This window comes from Coregonus clupeaformis, chromosome 30 (genome assembly GCF_020615455.1).
Source record: "Coregonus clupeaformis isolate EN_2021a chromosome 30, ASM2061545v1, whole genome shotgun sequence".
NCBI lineage: Eukaryota > Metazoa > Chordata > Actinopteri > Salmoniformes > Salmonidae > Coregonus > Coregonus clupeaformis.
The window spans coordinates 24,639,142-24,655,891 of NC_059221.1; the positions used below are offsets into that span (position 1 = coordinate 24,639,142).

The 16,750-nt window shown below is 42.7% G+C and overlaps 1 protein-coding gene across 2 annotated transcripts in view; it reads right to left on the reverse strand.

Moving 5' to 3' along the window:
* LOC121546056 (GRIP1-associated protein 1) overlaps window positions 1-16,750 on the reverse strand; it is an 89,393-nt gene that overhangs the window by 27,490 nt on the left and 45,153 nt on the right. For both annotated transcript variants that reach the window (XM_045209492.1, XM_041857061.2), the window contains exon 25: window positions 15,334-15,427. In XM_045209492.1, coding sequence (XP_045065427.1) covers window positions 15,334-15,427 — 94 coding nt within the window. The remainder of the gene's footprint in view (window positions 1-15,333; window positions 15,428-16,750) is intronic.

Here is a 16,750-nt window from a genome sequence, read left to right on the forward strand (position 1 = left end):
GACTTCCTTATTCGGTCCTCTCGACCTCCACTCATCTCGGAGTTAGAAAAAGAGCACTACAGACCATTGGACTTCTAGGCTCAATTCCATGAACCTCCTTTAGCCCTTCCCCTCCATTTTGGGCGATCCCGCGTCAAGTCGGAGTGGTGTTGAAAATTCAATTTTGAGCGAGAGGTAGTGCCTTTTCAGCCCTCTAGTTGGCCCTCCAAGCGATGCGAATCGACATACAGACTTCCTATCAAGTGGTTATCAAAACTACCATGAAGCTCTGTGACCCAAGGCTCTGAAGTTGCTTCAGGAAGATGGCCGACAAAAACACTACGATGGAAGCAAATGTCAGTAATTATAACTTAATAACGAAGTGAAGATGGCCCTGTACTGGATGGCTGCTCCGACCCAACTTTGCTATTTTGTGATTATTTTGTTGTTTATTTTTACTTAATTTTCTCGAAATGTATCCGCTATCATTTCTTACAACCGACAATAACTTTTGAACATCAGATTGGCAGTTACCTCAATTCCGGTTTGAAATTCGACTCATCTGCCCTGGGCTCTTTCTGTAATTCCAACTCAATTTTCGGGCTACCCAAGAGGAAACGCTGACGTTACAGAGGCAAGAGAGGGGATCCTGGCGAGATTAAGGCGAAGGGAGAACCGGCCTCCTCATCCCTCCATTCTACTGTTGTCAGTAGATAATAAGATGGATGACCTCTGATCGCGGATTCGCTACCAACGTGACTCTCGAAACTGCAATATTCTCTGATTTTCTGAAACATGGCTCTCGGACAAGATACCCCCCATGGCTATCCAACTCGATGGATTCTCCATTCACCGTACCGACAGGACAGTGGAGTTGGGGAAATCGAGGGGGGAGGGATTTGCCTCTTCATCAACAACAACTGGTGTGCTGACTCGAGCACGGTTGAAGTGTTGACTAATTCTTCACCCATCTTGGAATACCTTATGGTTAAACTCCTGAGGGAGTTTTCAGCTGTTATCGTGACTAGGGCTGTTGCGGTGACCGTATTACCGCCACACCGGCGGTCACGAGTCAGGAAGGCAGTCAAATTCCACGTGACTGTTTATTCACAGTAATTAGGCTTCTCCAAGCTCTGATGCTGCTGATGGTCATTAGTAGCCTACCAAACTTGCTAACTGCCTGGTACTCAGCACTCTATTGTCCCTCTAATCACTCTGACATCAATTCAAATGTAATCGAAAATCTAATCAAACACTTCATGAGAGCCCATGAGCTCATGTTGCGCAACATTTCTATAGGCTATGCAATTGCACAAGAAAACAGAGTGATGGCCTCTATTAAAAAGAGGATCCCATCAGCTTCTATAGGCTGGGCCTACTATATTTACTTCTCAACTTTCCTAATAAACTCAGCAAAAAAAGAAACGTCCTCTCACTGTCAACTGTGTTTATTTTCAGCAAACTTAACATGTGTAAATATTTGTATGAAGATAACAAGATTCAACAACTGAGACATAAACTGAACAAGTTCCACAGACATAAATTGAATAATGTGTCCCTGAACAAAGGGGGGGTCAAAATCAAAAGTAACAATCAGTATCTGGTGTGGCCACCAGCTGCATTAAGTACTGCAGTGCATCTCCTCTTCATGGACTGCACCAGATTTGCCAGTTCTTGCTGTGAGATGTTACCCCACTCTTCCAACAAGGCACCTGCAAGTTCCCGGACATTTCTGGGGGGAATGGCTCTAGCCCTCACCCTCCGATCCACCGAGTCCCAGACGTGCTCAATGGGATTGAGATTCGGGCTCTTCGCCGGCCATGGCAGAACACTTACATTCCTGTCTTGCAGGAAATCACGCACAGAACGAGCAGTATGGCTGGTGGCATTGTCATGCTGGAGGGTCATGTTAGGATGAGCCTGCAGGAAGGGTACCACATGAGGGAGGAGGATGTCTTCCCTGTAACGCACAGCGTTGAGATTGCCTGCAATGACAACAAGCTCAGTCCGATGATGCTGTGACACACCACCCCAGACCATGATGGACCCTCCACCTCCAAATCGATCCCGCTCCAGAGTACAGGCCTCAGTGTAACGCTCATTCCTTCAACGATAAACGCAAATCTGACCATCACCCCTGGTGAGACAAAACCGCGACTCGTCAGTGAAGAGCACTTTTTGCCAGTCATGTCTGGTCCAGCGACGGTGGGTTTGTGCCCATAGGCGACGTTGTTGCCGGTGATGTCTGGTGAGGACATGCCTTACAACAGGCATACAGGCCCTCAGTCCAGCCTCTCTCAGCCAATTGCGGACAGTCTGAGCACTGATGGAGGGATTGTGCGTTCCTGGTGTAACTCGGGCAGTTGTTGTTGCCATCCTGTACCTGTCCCGCAGGTGTGATGTTCAGATGTACCAATCCTGTGCAGGTGTTGTTACACGTGGTCTGCCACTGCGAGGACGATCAGCTGTCCATCCTGTCTCCATGTAGCGCTGTCTTAGGCGTCTCACAGTACGGACATTGAAATGTATTGCCCTGGCCACATCTGCAGTCCTCATGCCTCCTTGCAGCATGCCTAAGGCACGTTCACGTAGATGAGCAGGGACCCTGGGCATCTTTCTTTTGGTGTTTTTCAGAGTCAGTAGAAAGGCTTCTTTAGTGTCCTAAGTTTCCATAACTGTGACCTTAATTGCCTACCGTCTGTAAGCTGTTAGTGTCTTAATGACCGTTCCACAGGTGCATGTTCATTAATTGTTTATGGTTCATTGAACAAGCATGGGAAACAGTGTTTAAACCCTTTACAATATAAATCTGTGAAGTTATTTGGATTTTTACGAATTATCTTTGAAAGACTGGGTCCTGAAAAAGGGAAGTTTCTTTTTTTGCTGAGTTTATTAGGCACATTGCTTATCTTTACAACAGTAGTATAGCCTACCTGGCTGGCATGAAAATGAACCAAGGGAAAAGCATCCTCCATTCGCTATTTAAGTGCATAGATTACATGTAATATTTCCGCTGCCCCTATTTCGAGACAGGTACATGATAATGGTCCATTGTAAATCAAAACAAATTTCACACATTATTTAGTATATGTAAAGACACGATTAAATCAAGAATAGTCTGATGGTTGGTGACAATATTAGCCTATCACTTGTGAATGATATATTATCACTTGTGAATGATGCCCAGCTTAAGGCAAGAAACAATGCCTTTTTTTTTTACTTTTTCGAATCAGTCGCACACCTCATGTAGCCTAGCCCATAGACCTATATGTATATTTTTTAGTATTTTTTGTATTTTACCCCCTTTTTCTCCCCAATTTTGATCTTGTCTCATCGCTGCAACTCCCCAACGTGCTCGGGAGAGGCGAAGGTCGAGTCATGCGTCCTCCGAAACATGACCCGCCAAACCGTGCTTCTTAACACCCGCCCGCTTAACCAAGAAGCCAGCCGCACCAATGAGTCGGAGGAAACACTGTTCAACAGGCGACCGAAGTCAGCCTGCAGGCGCACGGGATCGCTAGAGAGCGATGAGCCAAGTAAAGCCCCCGGCCAAACCCTCCCCTAACCCGGACGACGCTGGGCAAATTGTGCGCCGCCCTATGGGACTCCCGGTCACGGCCGGTTGTGACACAGCCTGGGATCGAACCCGAGTCTGCAGTGACAACACAAGCACAGCAGTGCAGTGCCTTAGACCGCTGCGCCACTCGAGAGGCCCAGGCCTATATGTTTTGATAAGGTTTGTATCACAACTAAAGTGGCCAAATAACTTCTTAAAATTAAGCACATTAATCCCCTTTACAAGGGGTGTAGAGCCTAACTGGCATACATAAGCAGCACCTGAGTTTCAAGTTTGGGGAAGATAATTTTCACCATAAAAATGCACCTTTATAATAAAAGCATTACATGCATAATCACATTTGCTGTCACTTTTGATAATGGTGTTTTCCCGCTAACGGAACATTCGTGCTGATAGCCTACTGCCATGTGCACATTGCTGCGCTTATAATGTGAAGAAATAGCCTAATAGTTTATCAACATTTAAAAGCTAAACATTCTGATCTGTTGCGTCAGCCACATTGCGTAAAAAAAAGTTTTTTGATGCTAGTGGTTGTATTAATTTGGGATCACTCGCATCCCACAACTGTCCCAGACTGTTTGGAATATTTATTTCACATACAGAATAGATATTTTTGTACTACGGGGGATAGTAGATTGACATAGGCTAGCGCTTTTGCTGTTTGTTAGGGCTACTCATCTTGTTGGCTGACGAAACGTAAATGTGGACAGTTCTTCCAATATCTTCAATATGCACCTCGTAATTGGATAAGGACGCGCGCAGTTGCGTCCCCGATGTATCGCTCTTCACTTGTAGCCTGTGAGAAAGACCCGATCACGTGATGGAGAGCCATGTGAGTGAGAGGTGCTTCAGAGCGCGCAACACTCAGGGAGAAGGGCACAACGCAGCACTCCGGGCCAAGGGCACAACGGCCACTGGCCGCAAAAGGCATGGATTTTTTTAGGGTGCATTACGGCCACACAAAGGGGATGCCGCCGTGACATTCAAGGCATTATCACGTGCTTGTCAAATTGTGAATGAGAGACTGATAAAGTGTGTACAGCCTGCGCAAAAAACATGCCTTTCAAGCAACTTTTTGAAATCATCATTAGATTCGCATCATGCAGCCTTACATGTATTAAAAATCAAAAACATATAGCCCAGCGTTTGTAGAACAACTAAAGTTACATTAAGAATTAAGAATATAGGAGTACCTATTTCTTTGTTAACCGCTCAACACAGAATAGCTGCATGTGTACACTCCCTCAAATCGTTTGGAGAAAATATCCTTTCTATTTTATTCAGCTTTGTTCAATTGTATTCTTCATGCTATAAAATAATGCCACAGAATTCCATCAACACGTCTCCCTCGCCACTAGGGGCGATAAAGTCCTAGACCACCGTTATTCTTCTACCCTCAAGCAAGCATACAAGGCCCTCCCTGGTCCACCATTCGGCAAATCAGATCACGTACTCCTGCTTCCTGTTTACAAGCAGACACTCAAACAGGAATTACCCCTGACTCGCTTCGTTGAGAAATGGTCTCCAGAATCAGAGATTATGCTACAGGACTGCTTTGCTAGCGCTAATTGTAATATGTTTCGGGACTCAACTGATAACGTCGACGAGCTACCCACCTCCGTCACCGGCTTCATTAGGAAATGCATCGGCGACGTTGTCCCAACAGTTAAGGTTCGCTAAACTAAAGGATAGGGGTACCGCAATCAAACCCTGAGGCTACGGCTGAGGACAGGAACATGTACAATAAGTCCCGCTATGACCTCCACAGAGTCATCAAACCAGCAAAAGGACAATATAGGAATAAGGTGGAATCATATTACACAGGCTCTGATGCCCGCTGCATGTGGCAATCCATTACATATTACAAAGGAAGACCCAGCCGTGATCTGCCCAACGATGCCTCTACCAGACGAACTCAATGCAATTGGGCTCCCGAGTGGCGCAGCGGTCTAAGGCACTGCATCTCAGTGCTTGAGGCGTCACTACAGACCCCCTGGTTCGATTCCAGGCTGTATCACAACCAGCCGTGATTGGGAGTCCCATAGGGCGGCGCACAATTGGCCCAGCGTCGTCCGGGTTTGGCCAGTGTAGGCCGTCATTGTAAATAAGAATTTGTTCTTAACTGACTTGCCTAGTTAAATAAAGGTTAAATAAATAAAAAAATTAAAAGTAATGCACGCTTTGACAATAACATCGAGAGCATCTTGACTGAATGCATCACTGCTTGGTATGGCAATAGCACCGCCCTCAATCGCATGGCGCTACAGAGGGTGGTGCGGACAGCCCAGTACATCACTGCCATCCAGAACCTCTATATCAGGCTGTGTGAAAGGAAGGCCCGGAAAATCGTTAAAGACTCCAACCACCCAAGCCAGAGACTGTTCTCTCTGCTTCCGCACGGCAAGGAGTACCGGTGCATCAAGTCTGACACCCACAGACTCCTGAACAGCTTATATCCCCATACCATAAGACTGCTAAATATCGAACACAATGGTACATGGACTATCTGAGTTGACCTTTTGGATTTTATTTTTATTTTTGCACTGTCTCTATGCACACTCACGGGGCCCTACACACACACACTGATACTCCAACACACTTACAAACACTCACTCCATCATTTGCTCACACACACATAATATGCACATACATTTATACTGACCTCTACACACAACCACTGACATACAATCATCCTATTACACTGCTGCTACGCTGTTTATCATATATCCTGATGCCTAGTCACCTTACCCCTATAAATATCTACCTCTATCGATCCAGTATCCCTGCACATTGTAAATATGGTACTGGAACTGACCCTGTATATAGTATACTTCCTTACTTTATCGTGTTCTTATTTCTACATCTCGTGTGTTTCTGTTCTACATTTTTTTTTCTTTTTTTTGTATTACATTTGTTATTATTACTGTATTGTTGGGGTTAGAGCTTACAAGAAAGGCATTTCACTGTACTTGTGAATGTGACATTAAAAATAGCAACTTGAATCATGCAAAAGAAATGTACAGTTAAGAGGAATATGTTAGTTTGCTTGCTATATGGGCGTTTGACATTTGTATGAATGTGTTGTTTTAATGTTTTAGGGACTTCTGAGCAAACCAGTAAACCAGGCTGTCATCTTGTGAAACCCAGAGGTAGCTAGCTAAAGCATTTACTGCAAATTGAATATACAATTTTGTAAGCTTGCCAACCACTATTATTTCACACAGAGTGATTCCACGTAACTTATTATGTGATTTGTTAAGCCAAATTTGACTCCTGAACTAATTTAGGCTTGCCTAAGCAAAGGGGCTGAATACTTATGCCACGACTATATTTTAGTTAAGAACTTAAAAAACTAGACATTTTTCTTCCACTTTCACAGAGTATTGTGTATAGATTGTTGACAAAAAATTACAATTAAATCTATTTTAATCCAACTTTCGTAAAAATAAAATGTGAAGAAATCCCAAGGGGTCTGCATACTTTTGCAAGGCACTGTATCTGCAATTTCTTTCCTTTGGCAAACTAAAATGAACTACCACTATAGAAACACAAGTTGCTTTGAGACCTACTTTATCTGCTGTGATTTCAAGTATTTTTCTTTGTTTTGAGTTTTGCATCTACCACTAGACTAGTATTAGCAACAGTCATCAAAATTGTTAAAAGATTTTTAGAACAATTCTAATAAATGCAACAGTTGGACAATGGACGAAGATACGACAAACTTTTTGAATGTTTTTAATCCATCAGATATTGACTGAATTATAGCACAAACTATTTTACTGGCATGGACCAATAATGAATGCAATTCAGGCATAACATTTATTATCAAATGTCACCTTTTTTTTCTTCTTAGAATGCACTCATATATACATTTTCTAATGATATTTCAGATATATATTTTGTGTTAAAATAAAGAATATTATATGTGCCTCATCTGCATAAATACACAGAGTATTTGCATATATGAATACATTAACATAAAGGGGGTGGAACATGGCTTCAACCACCAAAAGCTTGCTCTGTCTAGGCCTACCTGCACTGCCTCATTAATTATTGTGGTTGTCACGTTCTGTTGCATAATTCAACAAGTGTGTCAATAGCAGGACACACTCGGATTAAAAACCAACACGCCTGGCTCTAGGTTACACCTATCTATACATACTTTACATTGTTTGAGAGTTCAGACATAATATCACTATAATCCGAGTGTTCATTTTCGAAAGTTGCATTCATTTCAGTGCATCTCATTTGTAAACATTTCACCATTTTTAAATTCCACAACAAATTAAGAGCTCTCTCTCTCTCTCTCTCTCTCATATTGTCATTTAGAGCATTTATTTGCAGAAAATGACAACTGCTCAAAATAACAAAAAAGATGCAGTGCTATCAGACCTCGAATAATGCAAACAAAATAAGTTCATGTTCATTTTTTAAACAACACAATAGTAATGTTTTAACTTAGGAAGAGTTCAGAAATCAATATTTGGTGGAATAACCCTGATTTTCAATCACAGCTTTCATGCGTCTTGGCATGCTCTCCACCAGTCTTTCACATTGATGTTGGGTGACTTTATGCCACTCCTGGTGCAAAAATCCAAGCAGCTCGGCTTTGTTTGATGGCTTGTGACCATCCATCTTCCTCTTGATCACATTCCAGAAGTTTTCAATGGGGTTCAGGTCTGGAGATTGGGCTGGCCATGACAGGGTCTTGATCTGGTGGTCCTCCATCCACACCTTGATTGTGGCATGGCGCATTGTCCTGCTGGAAAAACCAATCCTCAGAGTTGGGGAACAATGTCAGAGCAAAAGGAAACAAGTTTTCTTCCAGGACAACCTTGTACGTGGCTTGATTCATGCATCCTTCACAAAGACAAATCTGCCCGATTCCAGCCTTGCTGAAGCACCCCCAGATCATCACCGATCCTCCACCAAATTTCACAGTGGGTGCGAGACGCTGTGGCTTGTAGGCCTCTCCAGGTCTCCGTCTAACAATTTGACGACCAGGTGTTGGGCAAAGCTGAAAATTGGACTCATCAGAGAAGATGACCTTACTCCAGTCCTCTACGGTCCAATCCTTATGGTCTTTTGCAAACCTCAGCCTGGCTCTTCTTTGCTTCTCATTGATGAAGGGCTTTTTTCTAGCTTTGCACGACTCCAGCCCTGCCCCTAGGAGCCTGTTTCGAACCGTCCTCGCCGTGCACTTCACCCCAGCTGCCGTTTGCCATTCTTTTTGTAGGTCACTTGATGTCATCCTACGGTTGTTGAGTGACATTCGAATGAGTTGGCGGTCATCCCGGTCAGTAGAGAGTCGTTTTCGCCCTCTGCCGGTCTGTAGCTTTGTTGTCCCCAATGTCTGCTGCTTGACCTTGTTCTTATGAACCGCCGTCTTTGAAATTTTAAGGATGGAAGCAACATGACGCTCACTGTATCCCTCTGCCAGTAAAGCCAGAATTGAACCCTTCTTTTCCTCACTCAAAACTTTCCTTTTCAACTCTTTTGGCATGGTCAATAGTTATTTTTGATTAATATTACTTTTGAGGTACTATTAGCACAGTTTTTGCAATCCAGCTGGTCCTATTCCAAGAGGATAGTGATGACCACAGCAGTGGTTTTTATACATTAAATAAGATTTGGTTCATGTGATCTCCCAATCAGTACCTAATTCAGTAGAATGAGGTGTGCCTGTGTTGGAATTCAACACACTGGAATGGAATGGCTGTCATACATGTAGAGATGCTGATTTAAGAAAAATGTGCAGTGGTCTCTTAATTTTTTCAACAGCTGTATATATACAGTGGTGTGAAAAAGTGTTTGCCCCCTTCCTGATTTCTTATTTGTTTGCATGTTTGTCACACTTAAATGTTTCAGATCATCAAACAAATTTAAATATTAGTCAAAGATAACACAAGTAAACACAAAATGCAGTTTTGAAATGAAGGTTGTTATTATTAAGGGAAAACAAAATCCAAACCCACATGGCCCTGTGTGAAAAAGTGATTGCCCCCTACAACCTAATAACTGGTTGGGCCAGAATTGTTGTAATTTAGCCACATTGGAGGGTTTGAGAGCATGAACTGCCTTTTTAAAGTCATGCCACAGCATCTCAATAGGATTCAGGTCAGGACTTTGACTAGGCCACTCCAAAGTCTTCATTTTGTTTTTCTTCAGCCATTCAGAGGTGGACTTGCTGGTGTGTTTTGGATCATTGTCCTGCTGCAGAACCCAAGTTCGCTTCAGCTTGAGGTCACGAACAGATGGCCGGACATTCTCTTTCGGGATTTTTTGGTAGACAGCAGAATTCATGGATCCATTTGTCACAGCAAGTCTTCCAGGTCCTGAAGCAGCAAAACAGGCCCAGACCATCACACTACCACCACCATATTTTACTGTTGGTATGATGTTCTTTTTCTGAAATGCGGTGATACTTTTACGCCAGATGTAATGGGACACACACCTTCCAAAAAGTTCACCTTTTGTCTCGTCAGTCCACATAGTATTTTCCCAAAGGTCTTGGGGATCATCAAGATGTTTTCTGGCAAAAATGAGACAAGCCTTAATGTTATTTTTGCTCAGCAGTGGTTTTCGTCTTGGAACTCTGCTATGCAGGCCATTTTTGCCCAGTCTCTTTTCTTATGGTGCAGTCATGAACACTGACCTTAACTGAGGCAAGTGAGACCTGCAGCTCTTTGAATGTTGTTGTGGGGTCTTTTGTGACCTCTTGGATGAGTCATCGCTGCGCTCTTGGGGTAATTTTGGTCGGCTGGCCACTCCTGGGAAGGTTCACCACTGTTCCATGTTTTCGCCATTTGTGGATAATGGCTCTCACTGTGGTTCGCTGGAGTCCCAAAGCCCATTTAGAAATGGCTTTATAACCTTTTCCAGACTGATGGATCTCAATTCATTTCTTTCTCATTTGTTCCTGAATTTCTTTGGATCTCGGCATGATGTCTAGCTTTTGAGGATCTTTTGGTCTACTTCACTTTGTCAGGCAGGTCCTATTTAAGTGATTCCTTGATTGAGAACAGGTGTGGCAGTAATCAGGCCTGGGTGTGGCTAGAGGAATTGAACTCAGGTGTGATAAACCACAGTTGAGTTGTGTTATAACAGGGGGGGCAAACACTTTTTCACACAGGGCCATGTGGGTTTGGATTTAGTTTTCCCTTAATAATAACAACCTTCATTTCAAAACTGCATTTTGTGTTTACTTGTGTTATCTTTGACTAATATTTAAATTTGTTTGATGATCTGAAACATTTAAGTGTGACAAACATGCAAACAAATAACAAATCAGGAAGGGGGCAAACACTTTTCACACCACTGTATATAGAGGAGGTACAGAAAGGATGCATCTGACAAAGTTAAAAGTGAATTTGAACACTTCAAAGATGAGCTAAATATTCAAAGTTATAAATGTCAATTTGACATGAGCTTTAAACACGGTAGCGTTTTAGAATGTGGTGCAGTGTAAACACATTCCTAAACTCAGAAACCTTACATCTTTCAGCTCATATCTGTACATATCTGTACTTTAAAAAGGCTAATTTCAACAAATAAGCTATTTTCAGTATCATGTAACTAGGACTTGGCCTATTTGTAAGTCTTAATAATTCAATCATTGCAGTAGTTACAGTTAAGGGCACGGCATCTACAAAGAAAACGGTAATGATGAAAACATTTTCTTTAACATAGCCTACAGGAGGACCATTATGAAGATCAAGAAAAAACAATGAGGGTTAACGAGAGTTTTATTCGAGAGTGAACTACCTCAAAACGTTTTTTTTTATTGTTTTTTTTTACTAGTGCTTTCCTAAACGAATGCCCTGGAGTGTGCCCTCTGAGTGCAGTGCAGCACGGCCCTACCACGATGTTACAGACCTTCATGAAACTAAAGCCTGATGATGTCATTGAGGTTGAGCGCCTGCATGTTCACAGTAAGGACGGCAGTCAGACAGAGACCCAAGTCTGAGCACTTCTGACAAGTCCAGCTAGTGAAACTGGGTCAGTCTCTATTCAAGGTACGTTTTTCAAAGCCCATCTACATCAATTTAACATGAAATGTTGCTATGGTTGACGTTTTGGATCTGCCATTTCGATTTGAATTTCTGAAACTTTGTGTCTTTACTAGCTAGCCAGTAACACCACAGCTAGCATACTTAGCGTAACTTTATTATGTTTCACTGTGCTAATCGTTCTAAAAAGTGCTTACATTTAATTCTAAATAGCTTTTCTTGTAAACTCTGCCAGTTTCATATGGGAATCGGATTCCATTTACCACTCAACTCTACATAATGCCTCATGGAAGTTAGATTAGCATGGATAATACTGAGAGCGCATCATGTGCTAATCTGGTCAAGGAGAACATCAGAACAGGGTGCAGAGGAATCTTAAAACACAGCCAGACGAACCACCAGGACCTTATTAAAAGATAAATTCATAAAAAGTTAAGCCACAGCTCAGATCATGGAGTTATTAGATTGAACAAAGAGCTGTTTCAAGTGTATCTGAGCGATCAAATTACTGTAACATTTCAATTAAACGCCAAGTCTCAAATAGCCGCCTGTCTCTTTTTATAGACGAGCAACGGCACACATTTCAGCAAATAAACGTGCTGTTTTCAAATAAATGCCCCGTCTAAATTCATTCTTTACGAAGTTACCATGAATTATTTACGAGGTTTAATGTTTGATCTGTTAAATCAAATCACATTTTATTTGTCACATGCGCCGAATACAACAGGTGTAGACCTTATAGTGAAATGCTTACTTACAAGCCCTTAACCAACAATGCAGTTTTAAGAAAGAATACCAAAAAGAATCACAGAAAAATACAATATAAAATAATACAAAATAAAAGTAACAAATAATTAAATAGCAGCAGTAAAATAACAGTAGCGAGGCTATATACAGGGGGTACCTGTACCGAGTCAATGTGCGGGGGCACCGGTTAGTCGAGGTAATTGAGGTAATATGTACATGTAGGTAGAGTTATTAAATTGACTATGCATAGATTATAAACAGAGAATAGCAGCAGCGTAAAGGGGGGGGCAATTCAAATAGTCTGGGTAGCCATTTCATTATATGTTCAGGAGTCTTATGGCTTGGGGGTAGAAGCTGTTTAGAAGCCTCTTGGACCTAGACTTCGTGCTCTGGTACCACTTGCCATGCGGTAGCAGAGAGAACAGTCTATGGACTAGGGTGGCCTTCATCTGACACCGCCATAAAGGCCTGATTGGTGGAGTGCTGCAGAGATGGTTGTCCTTCTGGGAGAACCTTCCAGAAGGACAACCATCTATCTCCACAGAGGAACTCTGGAGCTCTGTCAGAGTGACCATCGGGTTCTTGGTCACCTCCCTGACCAACGCTCTTCTCTTCCCATTGCTCAGTTTGGCCGGGCGGCCAGCTCTAGGAAAAGTATTGGTGGTTCCAGACTTCTTCCATTTAAGAATGATGGAGGCCACAGTGTTGTTGGGGACCTGCAATGCTGTCGAAATTTGTTGGTACCCTTCCCCAGACCGGTGCCTCGACACAATCCTGTCTCGGAGCTCTACGGACAATTCCTTCAACCTCATGGCTTGGATTTTGCTCTGACATGCACTGTCAACTGTGGGACCTTATATAGAGAGGTGTGTGCCTTTCCAAATCATGTCCAATCAATTGAATTTACCACAGGTGGACTACAATCAAGTTGTAGAAAAATCTCAAGGATGATCAATGGAAACACGATGCACCTGAGCTCAATTTCAGAGTCTCATAGCAAAGGGTCTGAATACTTCTGTAAATAAGGTATCTGTTAAAAAATAAAAATGTCTAAAAACCTGTTTTCGCTCTGTCATTATGGGGTATTATATGTAGATTGATGAGGGGAAAAAATGTATTTAATCCATTTTAGAATAAGGCTGTAACATAACAAAATGGGAAGGGGTCTGAATACTTTCTGAATGCACTGTACGCAAGCCGTTAGAGCATAGGTTATTTTGGGTGAAATACAATTTCTACTTTTACCCTCAAGACATGAAACAAGATGTACTGGAATAATCGACAGTCAACTCTTATCTTTAAGTGCTCTCTGTTTTTGGTTCAACAGTCAACCATAAACTCACGATTCAAAATAAATTGGACGAACAGCGAAAGTATTCTGAACTTCCTAGTTGGTCAATCTTAACTGGTTTTACAACTTACATTGCCGTTCAACAGACAAAATACTAAGCAAAATATGTAGGCATACATATTGCTGTCAGTGAAAAAACGAAGTCTGGTGACCAAGTGTCACATCTAAAGAGGGGCAAGGCAAGGAGACAGAGAGACAGAACTAGGTTTGGGCGGTATCCAGATTTTCATATCGTCATACTGTCCTTCTCTCATCCCGGGATTTATGGTATTACCAGCTTAGTACACAAGGGGGTGCCAGAAACACAAAAATGTCCATTAGACATCTATTACCAGAATGCTAACAAAATGAGCACAAGTAATAACACTAGCTAAATATGCTAACGAGCGCAAACGAAAATAAACGAATTGCAAAGACAGGCAATCCAGCTCATAAAGTTATACATATATATGTAGGAGCTACTGAATGTCGTTTTTGGTGAGTTTACAAGCGAACACGAACGAGAACACGAACGAGAGACAATGTGCAAATGAACAAAGTTTTGATACATGTTTGTCTGAAATAAGAACAAGTACTGGCTCTGGAGCAGCCTGTGTACATGCGGTCTCTGTGTGGAGTCTGGAGTTGCTAGGGCAACGGGCCTGCCTGCTCTGCTCTGCTCGGAGAAGAGGACGAGAGGAGCAGACGGGCCGAGAACAGAGAGAAGAAAAAAACGCAAGGAAATCAAGATAGCAATGGCCGCTGTACAAATTTCTCAAACACAGCAGAAAGCTAATCACTTTATGACCGCCGTTTCCTTTTAATTCAGCCTCTTACTTGGATAAGAAGCAAGTTAAAAACTTAGGGGTTGCGTTAAATAGAAAACGCATAAGAAATATCTTGGTGTGTTTTGTAAACAAAGATCTAAATTGTAATTTCTGCTCGGCATCAGGCTAATTTTGTGCTTCAGTTTACTTCTCTACTCGGATGAGAATTCACGAACGGCCTTCTATCAGCAGACTGCACTCTGACTGATGTGGAGCTACTTTTCTGCTGTATTTTTCTTAACATTGAGCAAAACAATAGGAAACGTAGCTGGCTAAATTCTTTCTATGATAAACATTAGAAATATGATGGCCATGCATCATTTTTGCAAAAGATACCTTGATTTTTCATTGTATGCTCATTTACTTGTGTGGCTGCCATCCAAATAGCGTTGCACTTCTGTCATCTGATGAAAATTAAGCTATTTTCTGCCGAATGTGTTGCACTAATGTATTTTCTGTGAAGGAAAACTACAGCTGCACGCCCCTGATCACTCTATTGAAGAAAAAAACAATTGACTTTCAATATAAAACACCACCCCTGTCAATACACAGCTGGACTCACCTGCTCCCGCTTTCTCCTGTTGTGCTATTTACAAACTAACACGTGACTGGCTCAACTGTTCTGGGGAACTACGGTAAGCTTCATAATGTAAACGTGACAGGTGAAATGAAGAACGTGATCTAATCTATCTCCTAACGTATTGCACAAGTTGACTGCAGGTATTCGCTTCAAGTAGCTACAAATAACATTTCTTGAAAAACTTCAAATAAATAGTTTCAACGGTACTGAAAACCCATCCCGTTTCCAAATACCCCCGGTATACGTATATACGGTATATCGCCCAAGCTTAGACAGAACGTTACCTATCCGGCTGTCCTTGACATAGGTCTCGATGATAGCACTCTTCTTACAGATGTCATCAGCCATGGAGGAGCAGCTGACCTCAAGGTGTTTCACCTGCAGCACAGTACATAGACATATTAGATGCACCAGAACCACAGGAATACATACATATTGTACACAAAGCACCCGTCACAGCATGTACCACGTCCATCAATAATCTCTCACACAGAGCAGGCAGGCAGCAAGTGCAAATAGATAATATGATCTGGGGGGAAAACGTCCCAGGCAGGAAAACAGCCAGGCGCGAAAACAGCCAGGCGCGAAAACAGCCAGGCACAAAAACAAGCAACAGCAGTATGTTCCTGTACAATGCAGCTACAGCCATATTCTGGTGCATTTACAAGTGATTTAAAATCACCAGTAAAAGATGGTACCACAATTTAAATTGGGAATAAATCAATTCTAGTGGTCCAAAAATATGGATTCATCACTGCCGCAGACTCATAAATTGCAGAGAGGAACATTAACCTTATTCCACAACATTCTTTCATGTCATCTCATTCCAAAATCATGGGCATTAATATGGAGTTGGTCCCACTTTTGCTGCTATAACAGCCTCCACTCTTCTGGAAAGGCTTTCCGCTAGATGTTGGAACATTGCTGCGGGGACCTGCTTCCATTCGATCACAAGAGCATTAGTGAGGTCGGGCACTGATGTTGGGCGATTAGGCCTGGCTCGCAGTCGGCGTTCCAAATCATCCCAAAGGTGTTCGATGGGGTTGAGGTCAGGGCTCTATGCAGGCCAGTCAAGTTCTTCCACACCGATCTCGACAAAACATTTCTGTATGGACCTCACTTTGTGCACAGGGGCATTGTCATGCTGAAACAGGAAAGAGCCTTCCCCAAACGGTTGCCAAGAAGTTGGAAGCACATAATCGTCTAGAATGTCATTGTATGCTGTAGCGTTAACATTTCCCTTCACTGGAACTAAGGGGCCTAGCCCGAACAATGAAAAACAGCCCCAGACCATTATTCCTCCTCCACCAAACTTTACAGTTGGCACTATGCATTCGGGAAGGTAGCGTTCTCCTGGCATCCGCCAAACCCAGATTCGTCCGTCGGACTGCCAGATGGTGAAGCGTGATTAATTACTCCAGAGAACGCATTTCAGCACTCTGCGGTCACGTTCTGTGAGCTTGTGTGGCCTACCACTTCGCGGCTGAGCCGTTGTTGCTCCTAGACGTTTCCACTTCACAATAACAGCACTTACAGTTGACTGGGGCAGCTCTAGCAGGGCAGAAATTTGACGAACTGAATTGTAGGAAAGATGGCATCCTATGACGGTGCCATGTTGAAAGTCACTGAGCTCTTCAGTAAGGCCATTCTACTGCCAATGTTTGTCTATGGAGATTGCATGGCTGTGTGCTCGATTTTATA